This window comes from Poecilia mexicana, unplaced genomic scaffold (assembly GCF_051168715.1).
Source record: "Poecilia mexicana isolate PSO_F unplaced genomic scaffold, ASM5116871v1 scaffold_1, whole genome shotgun sequence".
Lineage (NCBI taxonomy): Eukaryota > Metazoa > Chordata > Actinopteri > Cyprinodontiformes > Poeciliidae > Poecilia > Poecilia mexicana.
Window position 1 is genome coordinate 997,016 of NW_028263370.1, and position 25,989 is coordinate 1,023,004.

At 40.3% G+C, this 25,989-nt stretch overlaps 1 protein-coding gene across 1 annotated transcript in view; it reads left to right on the plus strand.

The window, feature by feature from the left end:
- The first annotated feature begins 9,471 nt into the window (after positions 1-9,471).
- Positions 9,472-25,989, plus strand: part of gna12a (guanine nucleotide binding protein (G protein) alpha 12a) — a 106,449-nt gene continuing 89,931 nt past the window's right edge. The window contains exon 1 of the mRNA XM_088006518.1: positions 9,472-10,330. Coding sequence (XP_087862644.1) covers positions 10,013-10,330 — 318 coding nt within the window. The 5' untranslated portion in view covers positions 9,472-10,012. The remainder of the gene's footprint in view (positions 10,331-25,989) is intronic.

A 25,989-nucleotide genomic window follows, 5' to 3' on the forward strand; every position in this document is an offset into this window, starting at 1 on the left:
ATCAGTAGCTTTTCTTCTTCTTTTGTGGCAAATAAATAGTGGTTAACTGCCCTGGAAGTAGTCCGGTGCGTAACCTGTACTCATCTGGGCAGTTTGGTGTGAAATCAACAATTATATATCCGTACGGAACGCTGGTGGCGTCTCAAAAGCTCTCCAGGAAGTAAGATTTTTTACTGGGAAACATTTGGTGAGCTAAAATACTGATTTGTAATTTATCCCTCGGATTTTTGAATAGAACAAAGTAGGTACAATTCAAACTAATTGTTCTGGTATGTTTTCCTTTAAGGAAAAGGTTCTGGGTCAAGAAAAATGCACTGATTCTTTTATGATGCCGGTACTGTGTAAAAACTTTTACTACATCCGGATGTTCTGCAGCCTCAAAAATCAAGTCGTCAATTATAACTAAGTGAGAGGAGGCCTCTGGAGGAAAGAGGGTACTGTCATTTATAAAATCATCTGGAAGACCTTGTACGAGTTTTAAATTTTTGTTTTTTTCAGCTGCATATACAAAGGCTGCATAGAGGCAAAAAAGTACACAACATTTTCTGGTTTTTCACTCATAGTAGACAAACAATTTTCAAGAACATTGAATACAAAGTTTGTTTTCCCAGAACCGCTGGGCCCGGTAATGAGACATAAAAAAGGGCACTGCAATTTTGGATCAAAGTTTTTCACCTCTTGAAAATCCATCATTTGAGACATTTTATTTTATTTTCTGTGTTACACTCTCTCTGCCTTTTAGTATCCAAAAGGGAGGGTTTTTCCATCAGCCAAGAGTCTGCGCTTGTCATACGCTACTCTGAAAGTTTTTAAGAATGACTGGTTTTTCAAATGGAAGAGAAGTCCAGCTCCCCTGATGAGCAGAAGATGGTCTGTTGCAGGCCTCCCCCACCCCTCTGAAATCCTCTCATTATATAGAGTGGGGAGTGGGCGGGTCCTCAGAGGAGTTTGGCTCTGGAGGCGGAGCTAAAAATCTCAATCTTTTCTTGACAGTTAAAATATCCATCCAAGTGCGGGAACTTCGAAACAAGTTGGAGATCAGATCTCCAACTTGCCAGATTTTATCTGACCATACCTGAAACGGGACAGCCAGCATGGTCCTGAATATTCCTGTGTCTGAATTGAAAGTTTCCAGCACAAACAGGTCACAGGTAGTGTTTGAGTTCATCTCACGGATGCTGGCGCGTAAAAAGCAGCGCCCAGATGGAGTAGTTTTGCTTTCCCAGACAGCGCTAAAAATAATCTTACCTTTAACAAGTTCAGGATCAGAGGGAAAGGGCTGCAGTTTAGCCTGCTTGAAAGGTGGAGGGGAAACTTTAATTTCTCCTTCCTCACCTTCTTTTCCTTCTTCTTCTTCTTCTTCTTGTCTTTCTTTATAATCCTCTGGTTGTGGGGTTGATTTTCTCTTGCGAGGAACTGCCAACCTTAACACTGCCCAGTCGTTGTAGGTCAGATTGCATGTCACTGATGAGGCTGTTAGTTGTTCTTTTTCTTCCTCGAGCTGGTACACAGAGAGTTCTCCGGTTTCATAACGAAAAAGGTATCCCCATTTTCCAGACATTCCATAAGGTTTCAATGGCCACTCCTGTTGCAGGACATGGCATGATGGATTCTGCACTCGGCACAGAAAAAAGGTGGTCTTGCGTGGTGCACCCAATGTGCGGTCTGGGTTCTCATAAACAGAGACTGGTGTCTCACAAAGAAGCGATGTCCCACTGGGTAACACTGTGCGGTGTCGTTTTTTTCCCACGCCGGATGAAGGAGTTTCAGAAGGCCCAGGGGGTGCTCCAGAGGAATCAGGGGGTGGAGGATGCTTGGAGTCCTGGAAGGTGGGAATCTCGTGCTGAATTGAGGATTCGAATGCTGATGGAGGTAGGATCAGATTTCTATCCAGGAGTGTAGAGGATGAAGCATCAGTGATGAAGCAGGGTCTCGTGATGGTTTGTCCATCTGCAGATGAGCCACATGGTAGTCGATTGGTTTCCTGATGTCTTCTCTTTTGAGGCTTTTCTCTTTAAATGCGAACCATTTTTTTTTGTTTGTTTGTTTTCTGTGAGATCAAAGTGGAACTTCCTCTAACAAATGCAACAAGTAGAATGACAGGGTCTCCGAAAAATTATTTAAAGCAGAAAAACAGAAATCCCAGCCCTTTATCTCTATTGGCTCATTCATAAAAGTGGGCTGGGGGAATCTGCAAGGAGCAGGAAGATAAAAGCAGTTGGGGGTGGAGTCTATCTGCGTGAGGAGGAGCTGCATTGGTATAACTGGGTCAAAAGTCACAAAGAGGACCTGACCCCTTATTAACCATTTGATATAAAAAGAGAAGGTTCCAGAATGCTGCCTGCTTTACATTGATATCAACTTATATGATGCAAGAGAGAAGGTTCCAGAATCATGTCTGTTTTATTTTTGATAACCCTTATTAACCATTTGATTTAAGAGAAGGTTCCAGAATGCTGCCTGCTTTACATTGATAAGAAATTATATGACGCAAGAGAGAGAATATTCCAGAATGCTGTCTGCTTTATATTGATATCAACTTAATTTATATTATGCAAAAGAGAAGGTTCCAGAATGCTGTCTGCTTTACATTGATAAGAACTTAAATTTATATGTTGAAAGAGGCTCCTTGATCCTTATTCTCTGTGTGAGGAGGAGTTGCATTGGTATAACTGGGTCAAAAGTCACCCCTTATTAACCATTTGATATAAAAGAGAATGTTCCAGAATGCTGCCTGCTTTACATTGATAAGAACTTAATTTATATTATGCAAAAGAGAATGTTCCAGAATGTTGCCTGTATTATTTTGATAAGAACTTATATGATGCAAGAGAGAGAGAATATTCCAGAACATTGTCTGTTTTACATTGATAACTTAATTTGATATGATGCAAGAGAGAATGTTCCAGAATGATGCCTGTTTTATTATTGATAAGAACTTAATTTAAATCAAAACATATGTTTTTATACGATAAGCATTTGAAGACGCAGATTTAACAGGTGTTTGAGTGCGATAAGCATTTTATGACGTAAATAAACAGATGTTTGTGTGCGATAACATCGATTTTGATTTGGGCGTGGCATTTTAATCCATCAAACTCGATTAATTAAAATTTGACAGAAGCTTGTACCATTAGTTTTTTGAGGGCGCAATAGCGTCAGCATTCTCAGTGTTCTGCCAACCGCCATAAAAAGAAGAAGTGCTCAGTGTTTGCGGAAGTAAACATGGAGGCTAACGGTGGAGCTTAGCTTACATATTTGAAGTTGTTGTCCGGCCGGAGCAACATATTAACAACTTAATCCTCATATAATCCGTCATGGTTGTTGTTTTTCTTCCCACTTGCGCTTATCAGGACGCAGAATAGTGAGATTTGTTGAGAATCAGTGACGTTCAGTTCGGATGAATGCGACCTGGACGTTAGGTCACATTTGAATCGGATACGTATCGGATTTGGGTCACATTCGAAAAAGAATCCGACCCGTGCTGTTCACACTGCCATGAAAAGATCGGATACAGGTCGCATTACGTCAAAAAAATCGGAATTGAGTCACTTCAGGCTGCAGTGTGAACGCACCCTTAGACACCACACATGTTATTGGACCTATGGAAATTTCGCGCAAGCATACAACGCTGGAGAGCAAAAAGACTAATCGTTTACATGTCATCCATAGCCGCGTTAACTCAGTGAAACTTAGAAATGTAGGTATTGATTTCGTGCTATGATCCACAGCAAAGTGATCTGTATTCGTTAAGCTACGCAGATTTATTGCCATAGCAACTGACAACAATGCCACTTCATGTTTTAGGATTTAACACCAATAAACATTTTGCACACAGAACAGAACATTCAGTCTGTTGTTGCAGTATGTTTTAGGCTTAATGTTTAATTAATAAATAATTGCTGTGGTAGATTAGCTACAGCTTCTACTTTACTGAATTATTTAGATGTACAAACTGTAGCCCAAAAAATGCACATTTCATAAAAAAAGATCTTATTGCTGTCTTACATTTATCTATCAATGAAATCCATGCACCGCTAATTCTGCACAAAAATATCCGTTCATCCAAAGCCAAGTTTGGATTATATGGATTACATGCACTCATTATATGAGTGCATATTTTAATGGGAAGAATGGTATCTGTTAAAATAAATGTAATATTTAGTTGATTTTTAAAGTTGATTTGGGTTTCTACAAACCTCTAATTAGTAAGCTGCAAGTCACATCCTGTTAACCAAAAGTACAACCAAAGATGGAGGGACATTTCCTTTAATCGCTTTTAAGACTGAATGAGGATCCCTCTTTCTTAACCAATTTTGCACAGTGACCAGGATAATGAAAGGGGAAATGGTTATACCCCATGTGGCAATTAATACTTCATTAAATATCTAAAAATGACTATAATACTTTCTTTTGAATCTTAAAAACTTTGTAAAAACTACCAAGCAGTGTTGTGTTCAAGACCACCTAACCCGAGACCAAGACAAGACCAAGACCAGAGTGTATCGAGACAGAGACAAGACCAAGACTTTTAGGGTCCGAGACCAAGTCAAGACCAAGACCGAGGGAAGTCGAGACCGAGTCAAGACCAAGACCAGCTACAGCTACATGACACAATAAAATGTAAAATATGATCAAAATTGCTTCTCAAAATAATCTGAAAGATCCATATTCCCATAAAAACACCTAGATGTTAAATACTTAATACATTTTACCAATATTAAATATTCCATTTCTGTGCTACAATGTGTGATGGTCTCGTGCCATCCCTAAAACATAACACCCTGGGCATTTGCCCATATTGCTCATGTAAGAAACCACCACTGTCTGCACCATTAAACATAGCAATTGAGGCAATGCCCTGACGGTAAATAACGCTCAACTATGAACACTGACCAAGGAGCAACAAGCAAGAAGTAACCAAACAGAAGGCGCTCATCGTGACTGTTTTCACTCTCTATCCCAGTACATGAAGCCAGGTAGTCTGACACCATGGCAGACATTACAGCTGCCACTTTGAACAAAAACAGTCAAAGAGCAATGTGCATGCTGTTAGGTTCCGTGTTTCTGTGTGTTTATTTTTGAGCTTCTCTGTGTTCAGTCCTGTGTTCCTGTGAGTCTCTGTCCTGTCCTCCCCGTTGATTGCTCCCCAGGTGTGTCTACTTACCTGATTACCCTCCCTGTGTATTTAAACCCACCTGTGTCTGTGTTCTTCGTCGGGTCCTTGTCTATGTCTAACATACGTGTCAGTCAGTTCTGTCTTAGTTTGTTCTGTCTGTTAGTTCGTCTGCCGGCACAGTCGTACTGTTAAGTCCTGTGTCGGCATCTGCTCGTTTAGTCAGTCTTGTATCAGTTGCTACCGGCATTTAGCTGTGCGCTAGTTTCTCTGCCGTGCTGCCTGTCTTGGACTGTCTGAGCATCATCCTCATCATTAAATTCATCTTATTCATCTACATCCTGGGTCTACCTGCGTCATCTCCTCACCACCAACACCCCCACCTTACGACAGAAGGACCCGACCACAACCGGTGAGGATCGCAGAACATCATGGGCCCAGAGAACTGGAGTGATTATAAGGATGCGGACTATCTCAACCTCCTCAACCAATACAAAGGTCATCCCACTTTGTTTGATTTAGTATTGGGACTTTATGAGATTTACCTGGAACAGCTTCCAAAGTCCCCCGAGTTTCCAGAGTCGGCTCCAGCCACCTCCGTCCGCCCGTCTCCAGCCGCCTCCGTCTGCCTGTCTCCAGCCAGCTCCGTCTGCCCGTCTCCAGCCAGCTCCGTCTGCCCGTCTCCAGCCAGCTCCGTCTGCCCGTCTCCAGCCAGCTCCGTCTGCCCGTCTCCAGCCAGCTCCGTCTGCCCGTCTCCAGTCGCCACAGTCCCCGTGGTGCTGGGGTTTCAGGCAGCCAGGCTGGCGCCTGGGCGACAAGCGGCACGGCTAGTGGCGTGGCCCGCACCCGAGCTCCCCGAGTCTGCTGCCGGAGCGCAGCCGCCCGAGCTCCCCCGAGCCTGCTGCCGGAGCGCAGCCTTCCCCCGAGCCAGAGCTCCCCGAGCCTGCTGCCGGAGCGCAGCCTTCCCCCGAGCCAGAGCTCCAAAAGCCTGCTGCCGGAGCGCAGCCTTCCCCCGAGCCAGAGCTCCCCGAGCCTGCTGCCGGAGCGCAGCCTTCCCCCGAGCCAGAGCTCCCCGAGTTTCCTGAGTCTGCTCCGCCCGAGTTTCCTGAGTCTGCTCCGCCCGAGTTTCCTGAGTCTGCTCCGCCCGAGTTTCCTGAGTCTGCTCCGCCCGAGTTTCCTGAGTCTGCTCCGCCCGAGTTTCCTGAGTCTGCTCCGCCCGAGTTTCCTGAGTCTGCTCCGCCCGAGTTTCCTGAGTCTGCTCCGCCCGAGTTTCCTGAGTCTGCTCCGCCCGAGTTTCCTGAGTCTGCTCCGCCCGAGTTTCCATCCGGCCTTCCTGCCGGCCCGGCGGACCCGCCTCCACGTCTCGGCCTTCTGCGCCGGAGACGCCGCCCGCCGGATCCGCCTCCACGTCTCTGCTTTCTGCGCCGGAGACGCCGCCCGCCGGACCCGCCTCCACGTCTCTGCTTCCTGCGCCGGCGGAAGAGACCGCCGGACCCGGCTCCACGTCTCTGGTTCCTGCGCCGGCGGAAGAGACCGCCGGACCCGGCTCCACGTCTCTGGTTCCTGCGCCGGCGGAAGAGACCGCCGGACCCGGTTCCACGTCTCTGGTTCCTGCGCCGACGACGCCCGCCGGACCCGCCTCCGGGACTCCGCTTCCTGCGCCGGCGACGCCCGCCGGACCCGTCCCTCCGCCCACCCAGTTGGGTTGTTTTTTCTTTGTTGTTTTCTGGACACTTGCCCTCCGGCCATCGCCCCTCCGCCCACCCAGTTGGGTTGTTTTTTCTTTGTTGTTTTCTGGACACTTGCCCTCCGGCCATCGCCCCTCCGCCCACCCAGTTGGGTTGTTTTTTTTTGTTGGACTGTTTTTGTGGGCGTCTGGTATCCGCCCTTGAGGGGGGGGTACTGTTAGGTTCCGTGTTTCTGTGTGTTTATTTTTGAGCTTCTCTGTGTTCAGTCCTGTGTTCCTGTGAGTCTCTGTCCTGTCCTCCCCGTTGATTGCTCCCCAGGTGTGTCTACTTACCTGATTACCCTCCCTGTGTATTTAAACCCACCTGTGTCTGTGTTCTTCGTCGGGTCCTTGTCTATGTCTAACATACGTGTCAGTCAGTTCTGTCTTAGTTTGTTCTGTCTGTTAGTTCGTCTGCCGGCACAGTCGTACTGTTAAGTCCTGTGTCGGCATCTGCTCGTTTAGTCAGTCTTGTATCAGTTGCTACCGGCATTTAGCTGTGCGCTAGTTTCTCTGCCGTGCTGCCTGTCTTGGACTGTCTGAGCATCATCCTCATCATTAAATTCATCTTATTCATCTACATCCTGGGTCTACCTGCGTCATCTCCTCACCACCAACACCCCCACCTTACGACACATGCTCTACGTGCCGTTTCGTTCTTGTGTTTTAGTTATTTGTTAATTTAAATATCAACGTACATAATTAAATTAAATAATGATGCAGTGTACACAGAGCATTACAAGAACAAAGAACGGGTGTTCTGTCAGGTCAGATCGTCATGCTTAGCACGAACTCACGGTGTTCTGTCAGATCAGCATACGTTGTCAGATAGTCGTACGCTTAGCTCAGACATGTATACGCTGTCATTACCATATGATTTTATTTAATCAGCAACATAGAATCATGACGTAGATCATTATTAACAGTTATTAACAGTTGTACGGCATCCAGCTGCAGCCAGACCTGCTTTAAATACACTTTGAAACCATGACAACGCATGTATATCTATCTAGTTATCATATTATGTCATATTATAAACAATTTAATGACTTATTTTCGTCATAACTTGTTGCGTATGCTGAACTGACAACTCCACTGACTTCTTAATGCGCATGCGCTGGCATGGTACTCACTGCATGTATGCTATTCTGACAGCGTATGGCTATCTGATAGAACACCGGCTACATCTGTCAGACACGTCATTACCATAAGATTTCATTTAATCAACAACATAGAATCATGATGTAGATCGTCATACACTTTGTTATTAACAGTAGTATGGCATCCTGACTTAGCGGTTAAGTGAGTTTTACACGGGTGTGTGTTGTAGTTGACTCCAGCTGCAGCCAGGTCCTGCTTTAAATACACTTTGAAACCATGACAACACATGTATATCTATATAGTTATCATTGAAAACAATTTAATGACTTAGTATGGTGAACTGACAACTCCTCTGATGGTCGGACTTCTTAATGCGCATGCGCAGGCATGGTACTCACTACATGTTTGCTATTCTGACAGCGTATGGTAATACGGCTCTCCGTGAGTGACACTCCAGTTTTATCTAATAAGTAAAGAGCCGTGGAGAAGAATCGACTGTTTCTGAATGTCACATCACTAAATTGCAGACTTTTGGACATAGCGTTGTTCCATATATGCGACAAGTCAGTCTACACCTCCGCACAATAATTCAGCGCAGTGAGTGATAACATTTTTCATCACAAATTCTTATGTGTCTCTGTACAGCTAGCTTTGCTAACATCACGTTAGCGGAACTTACCTTCTTTGAGCTACTTTTCTAAGTGACAAAAGTTAGACGTTGTCCCCACCATCTGTGAAGGCGAAGTGATGTTGAGTTAGCTGTGGCCACCAGATTTCTTATGATTTATGCAGCGATATTCCATTACTGACGATTAGACAAACATTTTCTGCCGCTGAGAGAAAACCACTGTGCATGTCCTGGAGCGCCGCGCACGAGTGAAAGGTGGGGGGAGGGGGGAGTAAAAGAAACACGTTATTGGTTGGATTTTAATCGGTGCGTTTTGCATCCACTGAAAACAAAGATGTTAAATAAACTGGACAGTATGCTGTAGTTTAGTGATATTTTCACAGTTGCGGTCTCGACTGGTCTTGAAATAAAATGCCGAGTCCTCAGCGCCCGAGACCGAGACAAGACCGAGACCAAATGCGGTCGAGTCCGAGACGAGACCGAGACTATCAAAAAATGGTCTTAAGACCGGTATCGAGACCAAGACCAACTTCGAGTACCACAACACTGCTACCAAGTAACTAATCAAAAATATAAAGACATAAAAGTTCATCCATAAAACAGGTTTCTTTCTTTAAGGGGTTAGATTCAGTCATTTATCTACTTTCTTTTTTTTAACTTAGTAGAAACAAATAACATACTTGAAGCCCAATTAGAAGTTCTAAATCAGTGAAATGCCAGGAGGTCCCTAGAAGCAGCAATAATAAGAGCTGGGGGAGCTTACATCCTTTATAATGACAGACACAGTCATCTCTAAAAACAAAGAAATACTCTTTTCATTATTTTTTGTATTATTGTTTCACACTATCTTTCTTTTGATGAGAATTCAGATAAATATTTATAATGAAATATTCTTATTAGTGTGATTGAAAGGGATTTTTCGCCCCTTTGTGTCCGAGGGCGCACCCTGTGGTAAGGCCACGGTACTTCAGCGGTGCTCCTTATCAGTGTGACCGTCCCACCGCCGCCCGCAGGGGCTGCTCTCTCAAGTTCACCGACCACAAGTTGTCTGTTTGGATCAGGCTGTCCCTTTGTGGGAGATTCCACATCTAGAAGACTTGTGCTTCGGATAGACACGCCGACTTGAGATCTATTTTCTGGCCTTTATTTTGACTATTTAAGTGGATGTTTAAGTAGTTTTATAGGCTTTGTTCCTCCATGAAATTAATTATGGATGCGCCCAACCAAGATGGACAAGACTTGTCTGCCGGTCGGACGATAAATAAGGACTTCTTCCACTAGAAGTAGACTTTTCTGATTTACCCGGTGGAGACGGTTTGTTTGTCAAAGTGGTGTTGTCGAACTGGGCCAATCCTTTTCCGGAGGTGGCAGTCATATAATGAACATTTTCCCACTGGAGTTTCAGTAAACTTTTTCTAATAATTTTTCCCACGGACTCGCAATGTCGGGAGTGGTCCGCACCCTAAGCCGCTGCCTGCTCCCAGCCGAGGCCACCCGAGAGCCGGGTGCGAGCAAGCAGGGCAGCCGAGAGAGGGACGCAGTGCAAGAGCGAGAGGCGAGGCGCCGAAGCCGGGAGATAGATGCCATGCTCGCTCGAGAGAGGAGAGCCGTTCGGCGGCTGGTGAAGATCCTCCTTCTCGGGGCCGGAGAAAGCGGAAAGTCGACATTCCTGAAACAGATGCGCATCATTAACGGGCAGGAGTTTGATAAGAAAGCGCTGCTGGATTTCCGGGACACTATATATGAGAATATATTAAAGGTAAGGATCATTCACTGCTCTTTCATGACTGATATTTAAACTTGCAAGCGTTGTCTAACTAAATTGACATTTTGACTATTTATGACAGCCAAAAGGGGTTCTTTTGTGATTATTCAGCTGAGACAATATTAGAAAACTTTACAGATAACATGGCAAATAGCTGATCAGTGAACTCTGCCAGTTGCAGTTGATCATTAACTGTAAACAATCTGAAAAAGGATTGAAAACCAAAATGAGAGAATAATATTAATAAACTTAATTCCTCTTTAAATTGTCTAAAAGTAGTATCCATCCATCTTTTAGACAATCTATTGTTTAACATACATGTTAACTAATCTGTCATTTGGTCAGAGTGACAGAAGGACAAACTAATCATCCATCTATGGACCCATCTATCCAAACATTTGTCTGTCTTTTTATCCATCCGTCCATCCATCCGTCTTACACTATTTTTTAGCAGGCTACATATTTATTCCAGAATCTCGAGATCTCCAAATTTGTGTCTGGAAAAGACTAACATTTTAACATGAAAAACAGTCAGAAAGTAAGCAAATTTGATGGAAGCTCCTTAGATGTACAGATTGTTTTTTTTCTTTTTACTCAGGAAACTGAAACCATTAGCTCCCAGATAAGCATAAATAATGGTATGGACTTCATCACTGGCAGACTGAATCATCATAAAAAGGAATTTCATGTAAATGAACTTGAGAAACTCTTACCAACATGCACCCAGAGCTCTGTTGACATTATTCCTGAGTCTGTGTGTGATGTCCCTTTGTTTGCTGTCATGGCCGGGCCTCCTTCACCAGCTAACAATACCAGACTATTCCTGAGGGATGAGCACATCCGCCCCGAGTGCCACACAGCCCAGACAAGTCAGATCCTGGACTCCAGCTCAGACAAAACAGCATTTACATTCTAAGCTGAGATATACTCAAACTTAACCACAGCTTAATGTAAGCTACACATATTATCTGCTCATTTCAACAGAATTAGCTTGTAACAGAATGAACAGATTTGTAGATAAAAGTTAGTTGCAAATAGAGGGTGTTGGAAGTTGCACTCAAAGTGCTGATAAGGTTCTACAGTTTTCTTGCTAAACTAAGCAAGTCTTTCCCAGGAAAATATTGACCTGTTCATGACTGTATGTTGCTCAGAAACTTACATATAGGATCTTGAGATGCACAGATCCGATATTAATATCTGTATTAGTACGGACAGGGGCACCGCAGGATATTATCGGAGGGTACACATAAAACTATCATTGCACCTGATCCACATGAACACAGTCACAACCCCAACACACATGAACTGCACAAACCTAACTTACACTGATAGCCCACACGAACACAATGCGGATGGCACACAGAAACTGCGAATCTGATCCTCACAAGGCCCAACTGTCGTGCCTAATGCAACACACACACACAAACTTATATGCCTGCATAGCTTTTTAAAAATGTTTAACAAATTATATTAAATAATAAAGACAGGAAAGCAAACCCTACCCGTGTGAGGAGGAGGAGGACGCTGATTCCCAGGCTCGGGTGATTTTTCTGAGATTCCAGAGGAGGAAATGAAGCAATGTTTGCTTCATTTCTACTCTTTGTGACAAACGTTTTGACTAGATTTAATTGTTTAACTCTCCCGGTCCAGCGTGATGCTGAGGAGGAGCGCGGAAGATGTCACGATCCGTCAATGGAGAATCGATGGGATGACCCGTCAGTGGTCACCCCATCGAAGCCACAAAAAAACAAAAAACAAACAAAAAAAACTTGTAAAAACGAACACGCACATAAGCACAATAAAAAGCTCAGTTGGGGTCAGTGCGACCCCTCTCAGGACTGTATCAGGGTTAAAAGTTCAGGTATTCATTGTTAGCTAGCTTCACAGCATAGTCCTAATTGGCTCACAGAAAGAGCTCCAAGCTGCCAAATAAACAAAAGTAAACTGACCAATAACAGTCAGGTTGAGGACGTGCCCACCCCCACAAACATCCAACATTCACATCTATAGATGTGGGCTATGTACACTGAAGATTTTTTTTTTCCCCACAACTATCTTATTTTTTTTACTCTGAGGAAAATCTCAAATTTCTCACAGTATGTACTACTGTACAGCTGCAGTTGCTCTGGGGTCCCGACATTGAAAACATTTTTAGATTGGGTATCGGTGACAATGTGCTGTTACAATTCCTCGAATGATTCAAGTACCTCAATTATTAAAATTCCTCAAGGTAAAATTTATCTGCCTCAAAGCTTTGTTAAATTATGTTTTACTAATTAGTGCACCATGTTCCGACTGGGTCATAATTTGTGTTGGTATTGCTCTCATTTCTGCCTATGAGTTGTTGCTAAGTGCCAAGTGCTAGCAGCATGAGGTCGAATTTTTAAGTTTGGTCTGGGAGGATTTTATTGATTGATGATAATGTCTGGGTTTTTATTGTGTTTCGGGAGACCAATAAACATTCTTAAATTGACTGGCATGATACATGGAATATGACAGCCTTTTTCCTCCCGGAGCTGCTGCCTGGTGGCTGGTTTAGGCAGGGAACACCAAGGCAGGAGTGTTTATACAGATGAGCGGATAGAATGAACACTGCATGCAGCTGCGTTGTAGTTTTTGCTTAACGTAAGTGTAGCTTTATGGATGAATCGGAAAATAAATTTCATATCATCCTGGTCTCAACAAATGGGTGGGGGAGCGCATCGTGGCAGTACATAGCTGGTAGATGTGTGTCAGTGTGTGATGAACGAATTCTATCGCCATCATGGACGCAAAAGCTATAAATGGCTGGACAAGGTGAGGGTTCATCTATTGATGAATGAATACATAAATTAAAAGTCGGAGTACAGACTTTTTTATATAAGCATATTTGAGAGCCTGCCTCTATTATTAAATTGAATATAATTTCAGATTTGTGGATAACTTTTCTTCAGATTAACTTAAAAAGTGAGCCATTATTGTTACAAGTTAATTTTCTAAACTACAGAAAAGTAATAGTTAGGGATGCTCAAATATGAAAAACTGAACCGATGTTGATATTCAATAGTAACACTGCTGTTACGTTAGATTTACCAAGGTTTTATTTTATCCCAAAAAATGTTATCTGATTACTTGAATAATCAATAGAATAGTCAATTACTAAAATATTTGTGTACAACAGCATAGTGCCCAATCAATAACAGCAAATCAGATTAAGTTTCTTATATTGTACTTTTTTTCTGTTAAAACAATGTAAAGCATATATGTTGGTTTGCAACCAAAGACCAGACTCGGGCCAGCAGTTTTAGAGCTCTCAATTTTTTCCTTTATCTCCAGTTTCACATACTTCATTCCATTTAACAGCATGTCATGCAGTCAGACAAGAGGGAGAATCTCCCTCTCATCTGAACCACTTGGCTTTTAAGGGATTGGCTCCCACAAGGACTAATTAAAGGAGTGGAGACATTTACATTTCCAAAAAAAAGAACATTTGTACTAAACTATATTCCTAAAAAAATGTTTACACAGTTACAATTAACTCAAAGCTAAAAAACAACAATCTGGATCCAAACAAAATCAAAAATACATCTCTCCTCCCTCTCAGACAATGGATTTTCCCAACGAGGCTGATTGAAAACACCAGGTCCTTGTCAGCACTGCTCATGGGCACTTCCATGGCAACACATGACCAGGTGACCTCAAAGAGAAGAGAAGATGATTAAAGCAAGTAAATAAATCAAGTTACTTCCCCCAAACACAAAATACATTTACCAAATAAATTAGAATATATAAAGTACACCAAAAAACAGCACCTGTTAGGGAGGGGGTAAATCCCTCACAATATACATAAATATATACCCTATATTTGTGCACATGCTAACCATAATCAGAATCTGAAATGAATTTAGATATCATGAAATGTTAGTTTTTAAAAATAAAGTAAAATTTAACACTCAACATAACTCCAACTCCTACTACCTACCTAGCTGGCAGTTTCAATGGTTGCTGAGGGAAAACCTAGAGTTGATCATTATGCCAGACTTTATTAGCTATTTACATGCTTTTATTTTGGCTTTTGGACAATAAGTTTCAAGTTTTAAGTAAGCACATCATCACAATCTATTTTCTTGATTTATAAAACTGTTAACCCAACTAACGCGATGTTATAATCCTAATTGCACCGACTGATGTGAAAAGTTGTTTTTACATGTTTTTGACCAAGCTTGAGAAACCATTTGTGTATTTTAGTGTTCTGTACTGATGCAAAGTTATCAAATAAGTTTAGAATTCAGTACATTTGTCATGGTGTGGTGGTGGACCCAAACGCAGCAGGCAGCAGACGTAGAAATAAGTGGATGTTTTAATGAAGAAAATCAACCAACAAAAAAATCCAAGGGAACAAGAAAATCCAAAAACAAAACAAACTGGAAAGTCGAGGCAACAACGGGTAATCCAGGGAGGGGAAAAAAAAAAGGGGTAAAAATGATCAGGGTAATGAGACAGACTGACGAGTTGTGACTGGGATAGAGGAGCTTAAATACTGGGAGCTACTAAATGGATCAATGGACCTAACGAGATAACTGGTTCCAGGTGTGAGTAGTTGGCACAGGAGCCAGCTGAGGGGCGGGAAGAAGATGGCACAGGGAAGCTAAGGAGATAAACTGGGAAAAAAGCAGGGAGGAAACACCAGGGAGCTGAAAACCTCTAAAACGAAAGAAAACACTAACAACAAACAAACCTAAACAGAAAGAAGGGTGATCTATCAATAATAAGAATTAGGGATGCACCAATTCTCATCCAATACAAAAAAACAGCAATGAACTGACTCAAAAATGTTTTTTTTTTCTTTAAAACAGACAGAAAAGTTGTCAGGACTCTGGGTTTGGTTTTGATTGTATTTATCATTATGCTTTAGTTAGATCTAGAGGTTACTGGTTACTTTTATATATGGACCAGCCTGTCATGGTAGGTACAATCTCACACCCACATTCTAACAGATGCCTTTTTTTTAGCTCTAAAACCTCAACGGTCCAGGATTTAAAGTTGCATTCCTTAGACCGAATACATTTTTCCACCTGTCGTTTTACTACTTTAAATGAGCTCAGACCCAGAGGAGGCAGCTGGGCTTTTAGATATTGTCTCTTTGTATTCGTAGGTGCATTTAGAAACTTTGCTCTCCTACACTTTTTCACAGGAGTGATCCAGAGTCTATACAGTGAGTATTACTACACAACCCTGTCTATTTTTAATCCAGTGATCCCTGAGGTCCTGAAGATGGTTCAGCTCAGTGGTTTTTCAGCATGCACACTGAGACCCGTGTAGATATTTGATATTGATGATTAAGCCTTAAATAAATATTTTTTACATTTTTTCTTGAAAAAACATTTGTCCTAAATGACCTTTCTTGGAGATGTGATTTATCCTCTTTTTAATTTCCATCATAATTTGAAAACTGCTTTTTTACTTCTGTACTCAAGTTGTCTGGTATTACAATTAGTGTCAGGACCTGAACTATTTAAGTGTGACTAGGGCTGGACAATAAATCAATAACAATATACATTCCAATTGACACATACATAGTTCCCACAGGTCTGAACTAGGGCTGAAACGATTCCTCGAATGATTCGAGTACCTCGATTACTAAAATTTCTCGAGGAAAATTTACCTGCCTCGAAGCTTCGTTAATTTATGTTTTATTAGTTAGTGCACCGTGTTCCGGCCGGGACTTAATTTGCGTTGCGCGGAGCTCTCACTTCCGCCTCTGAGTTGTTGACAAAAGTTAAGTCTCAGCGGCATAAAGTCCAATCTTCAGGATTGGCCCGTGGGGATTTTATTGATTGATGATAATGCCCGACTTTTTATCGTTTTTGGGGAACTAATAAGCATCCTTAAAATGACTGGGGGAATGCCTGGAGTACGGCAGCATTTCTCCTCCGGGGCTGCTGGTTGAAAGCGAACGGCGGGAAGAGCGCTGAGGTGAGCGGATAGCCTGAACAGGGCGGGCGGCTGAGTAGCTGATGCTTACCGTGTAAATGTAGCTTTACCGACGAACCGCACAATAAATTTCATATCCCGGTCTGAAGAAACGGGTGGCGGAGCGCATCGTACATGGCTGGTAGATGAGTTTCTGAGTGTGACCAGTGAAGGTGTCGTAAATATCCCGTATTGCTTCCCCCCGTGTTCGTCCCCCGGTCTAACGGTTCGTCAGTCCGCTGGTCTATTTCCTCCCCTCCACCCCATGTTCGTTCATTCGCCCTCTCCTCCCACTCCAGGCGGCATTTCCCGTATTTTCAAACCCAAAGCGTGACAGGTTAGGTGGCAAGGTGAGTTTAATTAATCTATTAAACTCACTGAAGATGAATACATAAACTAAAAGCTGGATTGTAGACATTTTTTATAAGCATATTTGTGAGCCTGCCACCGTGAATTGTTATTAAATTCAATATAATTTCAGATTTTTCTATAACGTTTCTTCTGGTTAACTTAGAAAGTGGGCTATTATTGTTACAGGTTAGTTTTCTAAACTACAAAAAAGCAACTGTTAGGGATGCTCAAATATGAAAAATTGGACTGATATTGATATCTGATAGTAAAACCGGTATTATGCCAGATTTACCAATATTTCATTTTATAAAATTTTTTTATCCGATTACTCGATTAATCGTAAGAATAATCGATAGATTACTCGATTACTAAAATATTCGTTTACAACAGCCCTAGTCTGAACCAGAAATTATCAAGGCCAACTTAGTAGGCAAGCTCTTGCCTAATTACTACTTTAGTCTGGGCGATTCATGTACTATATAGTTAGAATTGTTCGGAAGGTAATATAAAAGCATGCAACTTTGCACAAGTGTTCTTCCTAACAAGGGGTAAAGCTAACGAAAATTACAATTGCCTTTGACATTATCCTGGTAGCTTAGCAATTGCCAGAAAACCGTTTTATTACGTGATTTGATTAAATGTTTGTACTTGTATTTTGAAGTAGAAGTTGTTTCTATTACCCTGAATACTATTTTAAAGTACTGACTCTTTGCAACTATGTCAATTATTTGAGGCTCCGTGACAGACGTTGGAAGTGAGGGACTGGAGAATTGAACAGAGAGACTGAAATTGTTTTCCCAAGTTGTTTTTGCCAGTTTGGTCATAGCTTCTACTTGTTCTAGTCGTGCTAATTTGTCTGTGAATGTAACACACTTGGTTAGGGTTCAAAGACAGTGGTATTTAAAGTTGTAAATGCTAGCTTAGAAATCATAAGGTAGCTACCCTCTCCACCCTGATATGTTGCCGACTTTGCCTGAATCCACACCACGTGATTTATGTCACTATGTCATAAATTGTGTTTACTCTTAAACCAGAGCAGCCTTAAACCTTGCATATGCGAGGACTGAGACAAACGTAGAGGACTGTGAAAAATGATACAAGTTTTACGTGTGTGGGGTTTTACTTTGAAAATGTTTGCATTGTGTTTGAGAAAGGTGGCTTCAATGCCATTTCCATTGTCTAAGCATGAGATGTATTTTCATGACATGGGATTTCTGTCATCATGAAACTGATTCAAGTTTATATCCAACTAATGTTGTAATAATCAGTGATTTCTTTGTGTCTAATTTACACAGAATGCATTTTGTTTAGTCAATTTACTGCCCAGGTTTGCTTGCTGGATTTTCCATTTCTATTAGTTCACCACCACCAACATCTATACTTCAAGATCACCAATGGCATAAATGAACTAGCAGCTGCCTAAGGCCCCCAGACCTTTAGAGCCCCATGAATACTAACATTTTAACACATATCACATATATAAAAATGTTAACATTTGTTTATAGACAAAGTCAATGCTGTTAAATTTCATTTAATGGTTTCAGTATAGAAAAAGTATGATTTTAAATTAACATTTAAATTTAGGATTTTAAGGAGCCTTCAATTTTACACTGTAAAAGTGCAAAGAACAATCTTCATAGTTTCATAATCTTCATAGTTAGATTGTTTTGTTACCATAGCTACAATCTGATGCTGTGAATATAATCTTTGAGTTTGAGCTTTGTTTGTTCTGTTTGTGAATGTATTTTTGTTATCTCAGCAAATTACAATTATCACTGATTGCTTTCAAGCAGAGGTGGGAATAAAAAATTTTCTCTACCAGCCATAGTGGTTGGTAGAGAAAATTTTTTACTGGCCACTCAACCATTTCACCAGCCACTGTTTGTTTCTTTCAATTACAAACCCCACCAGTACAAGCAAATTATATAAAATATATGATTTAGTCTTAACTCTATGAAAACCGATTCGCTGACAATAAGTTTACCATACACATGTACTTATACATAATAATTTAACATAAAGCATAGACACCTTAACAGGGTTGTAGTGCAATACATTCAGTTGATGTAATTGCTAACAGCAAACTTTAACCCTAACATTCTTGCAATCATATGTTGAACATTTCCACATTTTAGCAACAACTCTCCCATATAGTATTTATTAAAGATGTGTCTAGTCATTTATAAAATATTTTTAAATGGTATCAATAGGTGTTTTCTAATTGTTTTATTTATTTTCCCTTACTTATTATGTTTTCTATTTAAATTCACAATTATTATTATTATTACTAAAATATTTCAGAACATGTTTATTATTACTTCCATGGGCCTGTTTTATTTCAAAGTTTTTCTGACTACCTGGAGTTTAGTGTTGATTTTCCCCTCCCGGACTCACGCACGCACATGTTTGCGTGGCTGTCTTTGTGGGGACTTTCTATTGACTTCCATTAATTTCTACAGCCTAAACCTTTTCCTAACCCTAACCATCACATACCTAACCCTAACCAAAACTCAATTCATACCTTAGCCCTAAATTTGACCCCTGACCCAAAAACAGGGTTTCCCCTTGTGGGGACCAGGCTCCGGTCCCCACAAGGAGCAATTGGTCCCCACAGTGTAGTATGTGTCAGGAAAATTATCCCCACAAGGCATTACAAACAAATGCACACACACACACACACACACACACACACACACCTGCCCTCCGGTCTCTGTGAAACATTTTCTTTATGAACATTTTCACTCCTTTTTACCGGGCAGCAGCAGTTAAGCTGAACTCTTCCTCAATCTGTCCCTGGTCTCTCTCATAATCATCCTCCTGTCCCCTGGACAGAAGTTCAAACTAAATGCAGCTTTTTTTTCTGTTCAAATTGTCAACACGCCACAGTGGTGGGTGCATTGCTCCAATTTACACGCCACTTCATACTTTTACCCGCATTTGGCCAGTGGCGGGTGCTAATTTCCACCCCTGCTTTCAAGCATGGCCAATAAACTGCCCCTCACTCTCACAGGTTTCTGTGATGTTCCTAGCAGGAAGAGGGTCCCCAAATTAAATTTTGCTCAAGGCCTGATACAACATTGGAGCAATCCTGTGTGATGTGCTCAATCTGCTGCACTGTATCTCTCTGCTGGATCCATAGGGCCAAATGGGGAGATTTAGTTTATGAGACACTAGAGTAGGGGTGGGCAATCCAGGTCCTCGAGGGCCAGTGTCCTGCAACTCTTACGTGTCCAACACACTTGAATCCAATAGCTGAATCACCTCCTAAGTGCAGTCAAGTTCTCCAGAGTCCTGTTGAAGATTCTCATTATTTGAATCAGGTGTGTTTGAAGTAGAGATGCATCTAAAAGTTGCAGGAGACCGGCCCTCGAGGCCTGGAGTTGCCCACCCCTGCACTAGAGACTAAGCTTTTCGATTTTGTGACTGTTGAGTTTTTAGGTTTTAAGTTCCACAAAGGATTTTTGTTTTTGTTACTTTGTTTTAAGGAACACATTTTTCTGATCTTAGCGTGGCTGCGCAAAACTATTTTATACCTTCTTTTTTTTTTTTACTTAAAAACAAACAAGCCTTAGTGTGGTGAGGGGCATGCCATATATAATATGTAGCCATGGCCAAGAACAATGCATAGATAGAATACAAAGACAAAAGCAGAAACTGTGCACAGAGAAAATTTGAAACACCTTCAGAACCTAGAGAACTATTCCTCAAGACCACCTTAAAATAATAAGAATAGAAATCAGATGTGGTTTAAAATGTGTACACAGTACTATAAGTTGCTATAAAAAGGATGAAGCAACTATATCTCAATTAATAATTTGCCTACTCAATATTCTCTTAGATAATTTGCATGTTTAAAGTATAAAACAACCAGAAATATTAAAATATGCTCAGCACAGTAAACACTAAAATTACTTTTCAGGTTTTCTTCTATCCATCTGTCTGAAATATATTTCCAGAGCATAATTACACAGAGACAAAGAAAAAAGAACATATTGCTAATCTTTAGTTTTGTGGTTTGGTTTGCCGGTGGTGGATCAGTGACACGTGGCAGGTGTAGAACATCCTCATCTTTCACAAGAGCTTGATGACAGAGGAAAGGAATTAAGCTGGGAAAGAAGGTGGATTCTGCATCTTTAATCAACTCTAGTTTAAAAACTACTACACCTAGACACTTCAAACCTGGACTAGATTATTCTTCTCTAATATTTAAAATCAAGTTTGGGATTTGTGAGACCTTTTTCTGATTTGTGAAAACTTAATAAAACTTAAAGTTCGATTTTCACCATTTCACCATTTTTGGCACCTCTTTCATTACTACAATTGCTCTAATTAAAAAAACTACAACTCCTAGACACTTCAAACCTGGACTACATTATTCTTCTCTAATAGCAGAATATTTAAAACCATGTTTGGGATTTGTGAAACCTTTATCTGATTTGTGAAAACTCAATGAAGTTCAATTTTCACCATTTTTTGGCATCTGGATCACCATAGAGCTACTCTAATTAAAAAACTACAACTCCTAGACACTTCAAACCTGAAATAGATTATTCTCCTCTTCAAGCTGGATATTTAAAACCATGTTTGGGATTTGTGAAACAGTTTTCTGATTTGTGAAAACTCAGTAAAATTTGAATTTTACCATTTTTTTTCATTTGGATCACCACAGATCTGCTCTAATTAAAAAACTACTGCAGCTAGACACTTCAAAAACCTGGAATAGATTATTCTTCTCTTCAAGCAGAATATTTAGAACCATGTTTGGGATTTGTGAAACTTTTTTCTGATTTGTGAAACTTCAATAAAAGGCAATTTTGCCCTATTTTTCAGTCTCGATCACACAGGAGCTGCTTTAATTCCAAAACTACAAGACCTAGACTCTTCAAACTTGAACTAAATTATTCTGCTCTAATAGTAGAATATTTAGATTCATGTTTGTGATTCGTGAAACTTTTATCCGATTTGTGAAACTTCAACAAAGGTTGATTTTACCACTTTTTTGGATCTGGATCACACTAGGACTGGTCTAATTCCAAATCTACAACACCTAGACACTTCAAACCTGGATCAGATTATTTTCAATTAATAGCAGAATATGTAAAACCATGTTTGGGATTGGTGAAGCTTTTTTCTGATTTGTGAAACTTCCAAAAAGTGTGATATCACCACTTTTTTTTCATCTCGGTCACACAAGAACTGCTCTAATTGGGGCCTGCCCATAGCAATGCATAGGGAGAGCAGTGACTGACTTGCGAAGGAGTCAGTCACTTACTCCATGCATTGCATGGCAGGCACCTATTGTTCTACACCCAATAGAATGTCTCTTTATTATTTATCTTTATTATTGCGCAGCAAGGCAGTTCATTAACATTAGCACAAACATTAGCATTTCACTGCCCCCCCACTAGTGCACTGCCTTGCGCGCATTAGCATTAGCCATTTACCTAAAATAACCTATTTGTTAAATTTCTTAATTATTTGCCATGTTTAGTATACTGAATGGAGTAAGTCAATGACAGAGAACATGCTAATGATGCCCCACATACTAGTCTTCATGCTAACATTAGCATTTTGTCAAATTTTAGTTTATGCATTAATTTTAACATACTGAATGGTACAAGTACAGCTTAGTCCACATGCTTCTGACTCTCCACAGGTTATTGACTACATCGAAGCTTTCTTTAGCATTAATGCTAATTTTTAGCATCAGAACGCTGGGTCCAAACCGACGAGTTACACCAACATTTTATTTCCCATTGGGATTAATAAAGTGGTTGTGAATTAGAATTGAATTTGTAAAAAACTGCATGGGACATATATGAATAGTAATTTTAGTGAAGTTTCACAAATCACATAAAGGTTTCACAAATTCCAAACATGGATTAAAATATTCTGCTATTAGAGCACAACAATATAGTCCAGGTTTGAAGAGTCTAGGTGTTGTAGTTTTGGAGCTGGAGTATCCAAAAAATGTCCGAAATCAGACTTTATTGAAGTTTCACAAATCAGAAAAAAGTTTCACAAATCCCAAACATGGTTGTAAATATTCTGCTTGAAGAGAAGAATAATCTATTCCAGGTTTTTGAAGTGTCTAGCTGTAGCAGTTTTTTAATTAGAGCAGATCTGTGGTGATCCAAATGAAAAAAAAAGGTGAAATTTTAATTTTAGTGAGTTTTCACAAATCAGAAAACTGTTTCACAAATCCCAAACATAGTTTTAAATATCCAGCTTGAAGAGAATAATCTATTCCAGGTTTGAAGTGTCTAGCTGTAGTAGTTTTTTAATTAGAGTAGATCTATGGTGATCCAGATGCCAAAAAATGGTGAAAATTGAACTTCATTGAGTTTTTACAAATCAGATAAAGGTTTCACAAATCCCAAACATGGTTATAAATATTCTGCTATTGTAGCAGAATAATCTAGTCCAGGTTTGAAGAGTCTAGGTGTTGTAGTTCTTTAATTAGAGCAGTTTTAGTGTGATCCAGATGCAAAAAGTGGTAAAATCAACATTTATTGAAGTTTCACAAATCAGAAAAAAGTTTCACAAATCCCAAACATGGTTTTAAATATTCTGCTTGAAGGGGAGAATAATCTAGTCCAGGTTTGAAGAGTCTAGGTGTTTTAGGTTTTTAATTAGAGCAGTTTTAGTGTGATCCAGATGCCAAAAAATAGTGATTATCAACTTTCTTGAGTTTTCACAAATCAGATAAAGGTTTCACAAATCCCAAACATGGTTATAAATATTCTATTAGAGAAGAATAATCTAGTCCAGGTTTGAAGTGTCTGAGTTGTAGTTTTTTAATTAGAGCAGTTGTAGTCATGAAAGAGGTGCGAAAAATGTTGAAAATCGAACTTTATTGAGTTTTCACAAATCAGGAAAAGGTTTCACAAATCCCAAACATGATTCTAAATATTCTCCTATTAGAGAAGAATAATCTAGTCCAGGTTTGAGGTGTCTAGGTGTAGTAGTTTTTAAACTAGAGTTGATTAAAGATGCGGTAAGTAGCGGAAAGTAGTGAAAAATTAAGTGGAATCGCCCTTTAGCTATTGGAAGCTAGAATTGGAAACCAACTTCAGCTTCGTGAGAACACAACAGGTACTGGATATTAAAAAGAGCATGTGGATATGGTCCTGCTCTGTGAGTCTCTGTAATTATATATCCTGTGAGGTGTTAAATCTCTGCTATAATCCTTGCTGACATGGAACCATTTGATCTCACACAATGAGGTTAAACAAAATAAATCCAGTTGGTATAAGTGGAGCTGCAAATATCAATTATGCTGTATTCCTTAGACTTACATCCTACGTCTCTTTGCCAGAGGGGAAGATGAGTACTTCCATCAAGACATGGCTGATCCTTTTCCACTTTTGGATACTGAGCATTTGAAATCTCTTTCCTCTTGACAGCCTTCATCCATCTGTCAAAAATGAATAGGTGTAGCTATAGTGCTTAAGGCACATTTTTATTCCGATTCATTTAAGGTAAATCAGAACAAACTTCTCTTGTTCTAGATCAGTTAAAATTGACCAAAATATTTAAAAAAATTGTATATGTATTTGCTAAATGTCACAAAAATGAGAAAAATAATATGTCAGAGATTTATTTAATAATTTCTTCAAAATCAGTAGTTCACCTACAGCATAACTGTCTCTTTAGTCAATGATAGAAAGCCCAGGGGCCTCATGTATAAAGCGTGCGTATATGCCATATTTTACACACAAGTCGGCATGTATAAAGATGAATGAGGTGTGTAAGTTTGGGTAAACATACACAAACTTTTTAGCTGCTGTGAAAATGTGCGGCAGACACGCAAACTTTTTTTGTTTACAATAATAAATGACCAAACGGCAAAACTCACCTAAATACACTGAAATCTGACTCCGTTTAGTTATTTGGGCCAACAAGCATCGAACCCAATGTTTTTTCATGATTTTACTCTTTTATTGTTTAAACTTAAACAATGAAACTGAACAACATTTATCCTCATAACACATACACAATAAATAAAAAAAAAGAATGTTAAAACCTCACTTTAATATAAATAGTAAATTTCCCAAGTTTTTGTCACAATAAAACACATTGGTCTGTGCGCCAATGTACATGAAATGCACTCATCCGCGGGGTGATTTCATGGTTGGATCAGCAGATTGACTCCAAATAGGTCCTGTTTGATTATTTTAAGGTGATCAAGATGTGTAGATTGTCACACATGTATATGTAGCTGTGCAAAAAGGTGTGCTGTGTAATTGTGGAACATTTTGGGTCTGAATTAGAACATTGTCAATTGAAGAATTTGGAGCAAGCGTGCATTTAGAGACCATACTGGGAAATTTTGTAGTACTTGTATTATGCCTCCATTATTTCCCATACTAGCTAGGCCAATCTGAGTTTTAAGTGTGGTACTGTGCATTTACCTTGTTAAAAAACTCTGCATGCAGCTGTTGTGTATTCCAGGGGGAAATGTTTTTGTGTTAGTTGTTGTTACTCGCTGACTCTGGTGTGGACATGTAAAGTTTGTCTGCATCGGCGTTAGAGCACATAAATCTGCCAGCTGTACTCCTGTTCGGTTTTCTTCAATAAAGGAAGAATAACATTATCCCCTCCTGGAGTCGTTTTTATACCGCACCTCTACAATCCATCCGTGGTCCTCGTTAACAATATTTTATAAGGGACATGGAGAAGACATTGACAGCTTAGCTGTGCATTTCTGACTACATTGGTTTATGTGGACAATTCTATCACCACAAAAAAGGTCAAATGCTACCTGACAACAAACTATGGGTTACAAGAGGGATGAAAACTCTACTTAATAACAAAAAAAGAGCCTTTAAGTTTGGTGATCGGTCAGAATGCATAAGCATAAGAACTATGTATTAGAAAAAGCTGGAAGAAAAGTAAAAAATAACAATACTAAAAAGAGGTTTGAACTGGGATGAGAAAGACCACAGGACTAACGGTACACTCTAAACTTTTACAAGTTGACTTTACTTAAAAAAATGTTGAAAACCAATTGCCTTGAAAAATGTAAGTAAGTTTAACTATGATTCTTACGTTTTGTTTACCGTATTTTCTGCACTATAAGGCGCACCGGATTATAAGGCGCACCTTCAATGAATGGCCTATTTTAAAACTTTTTTCATATGGCACACCGCATATAAGGCGCATAGAATAGACCAGGGGTGTCAAACTCCAGTCCTCAAGGGCCGCTGTCCTGCAACTTTTAGATGTGCCTCTGCTGCACCACACCTGAAAAGAAAAATTAGGTCATTAGCAAGGCTCAGGAGAACCGATCTACACAGGGAGGAGGTAATTAAGCCATTTCATTCCACTGTTTTTTACCTGTGGCACAT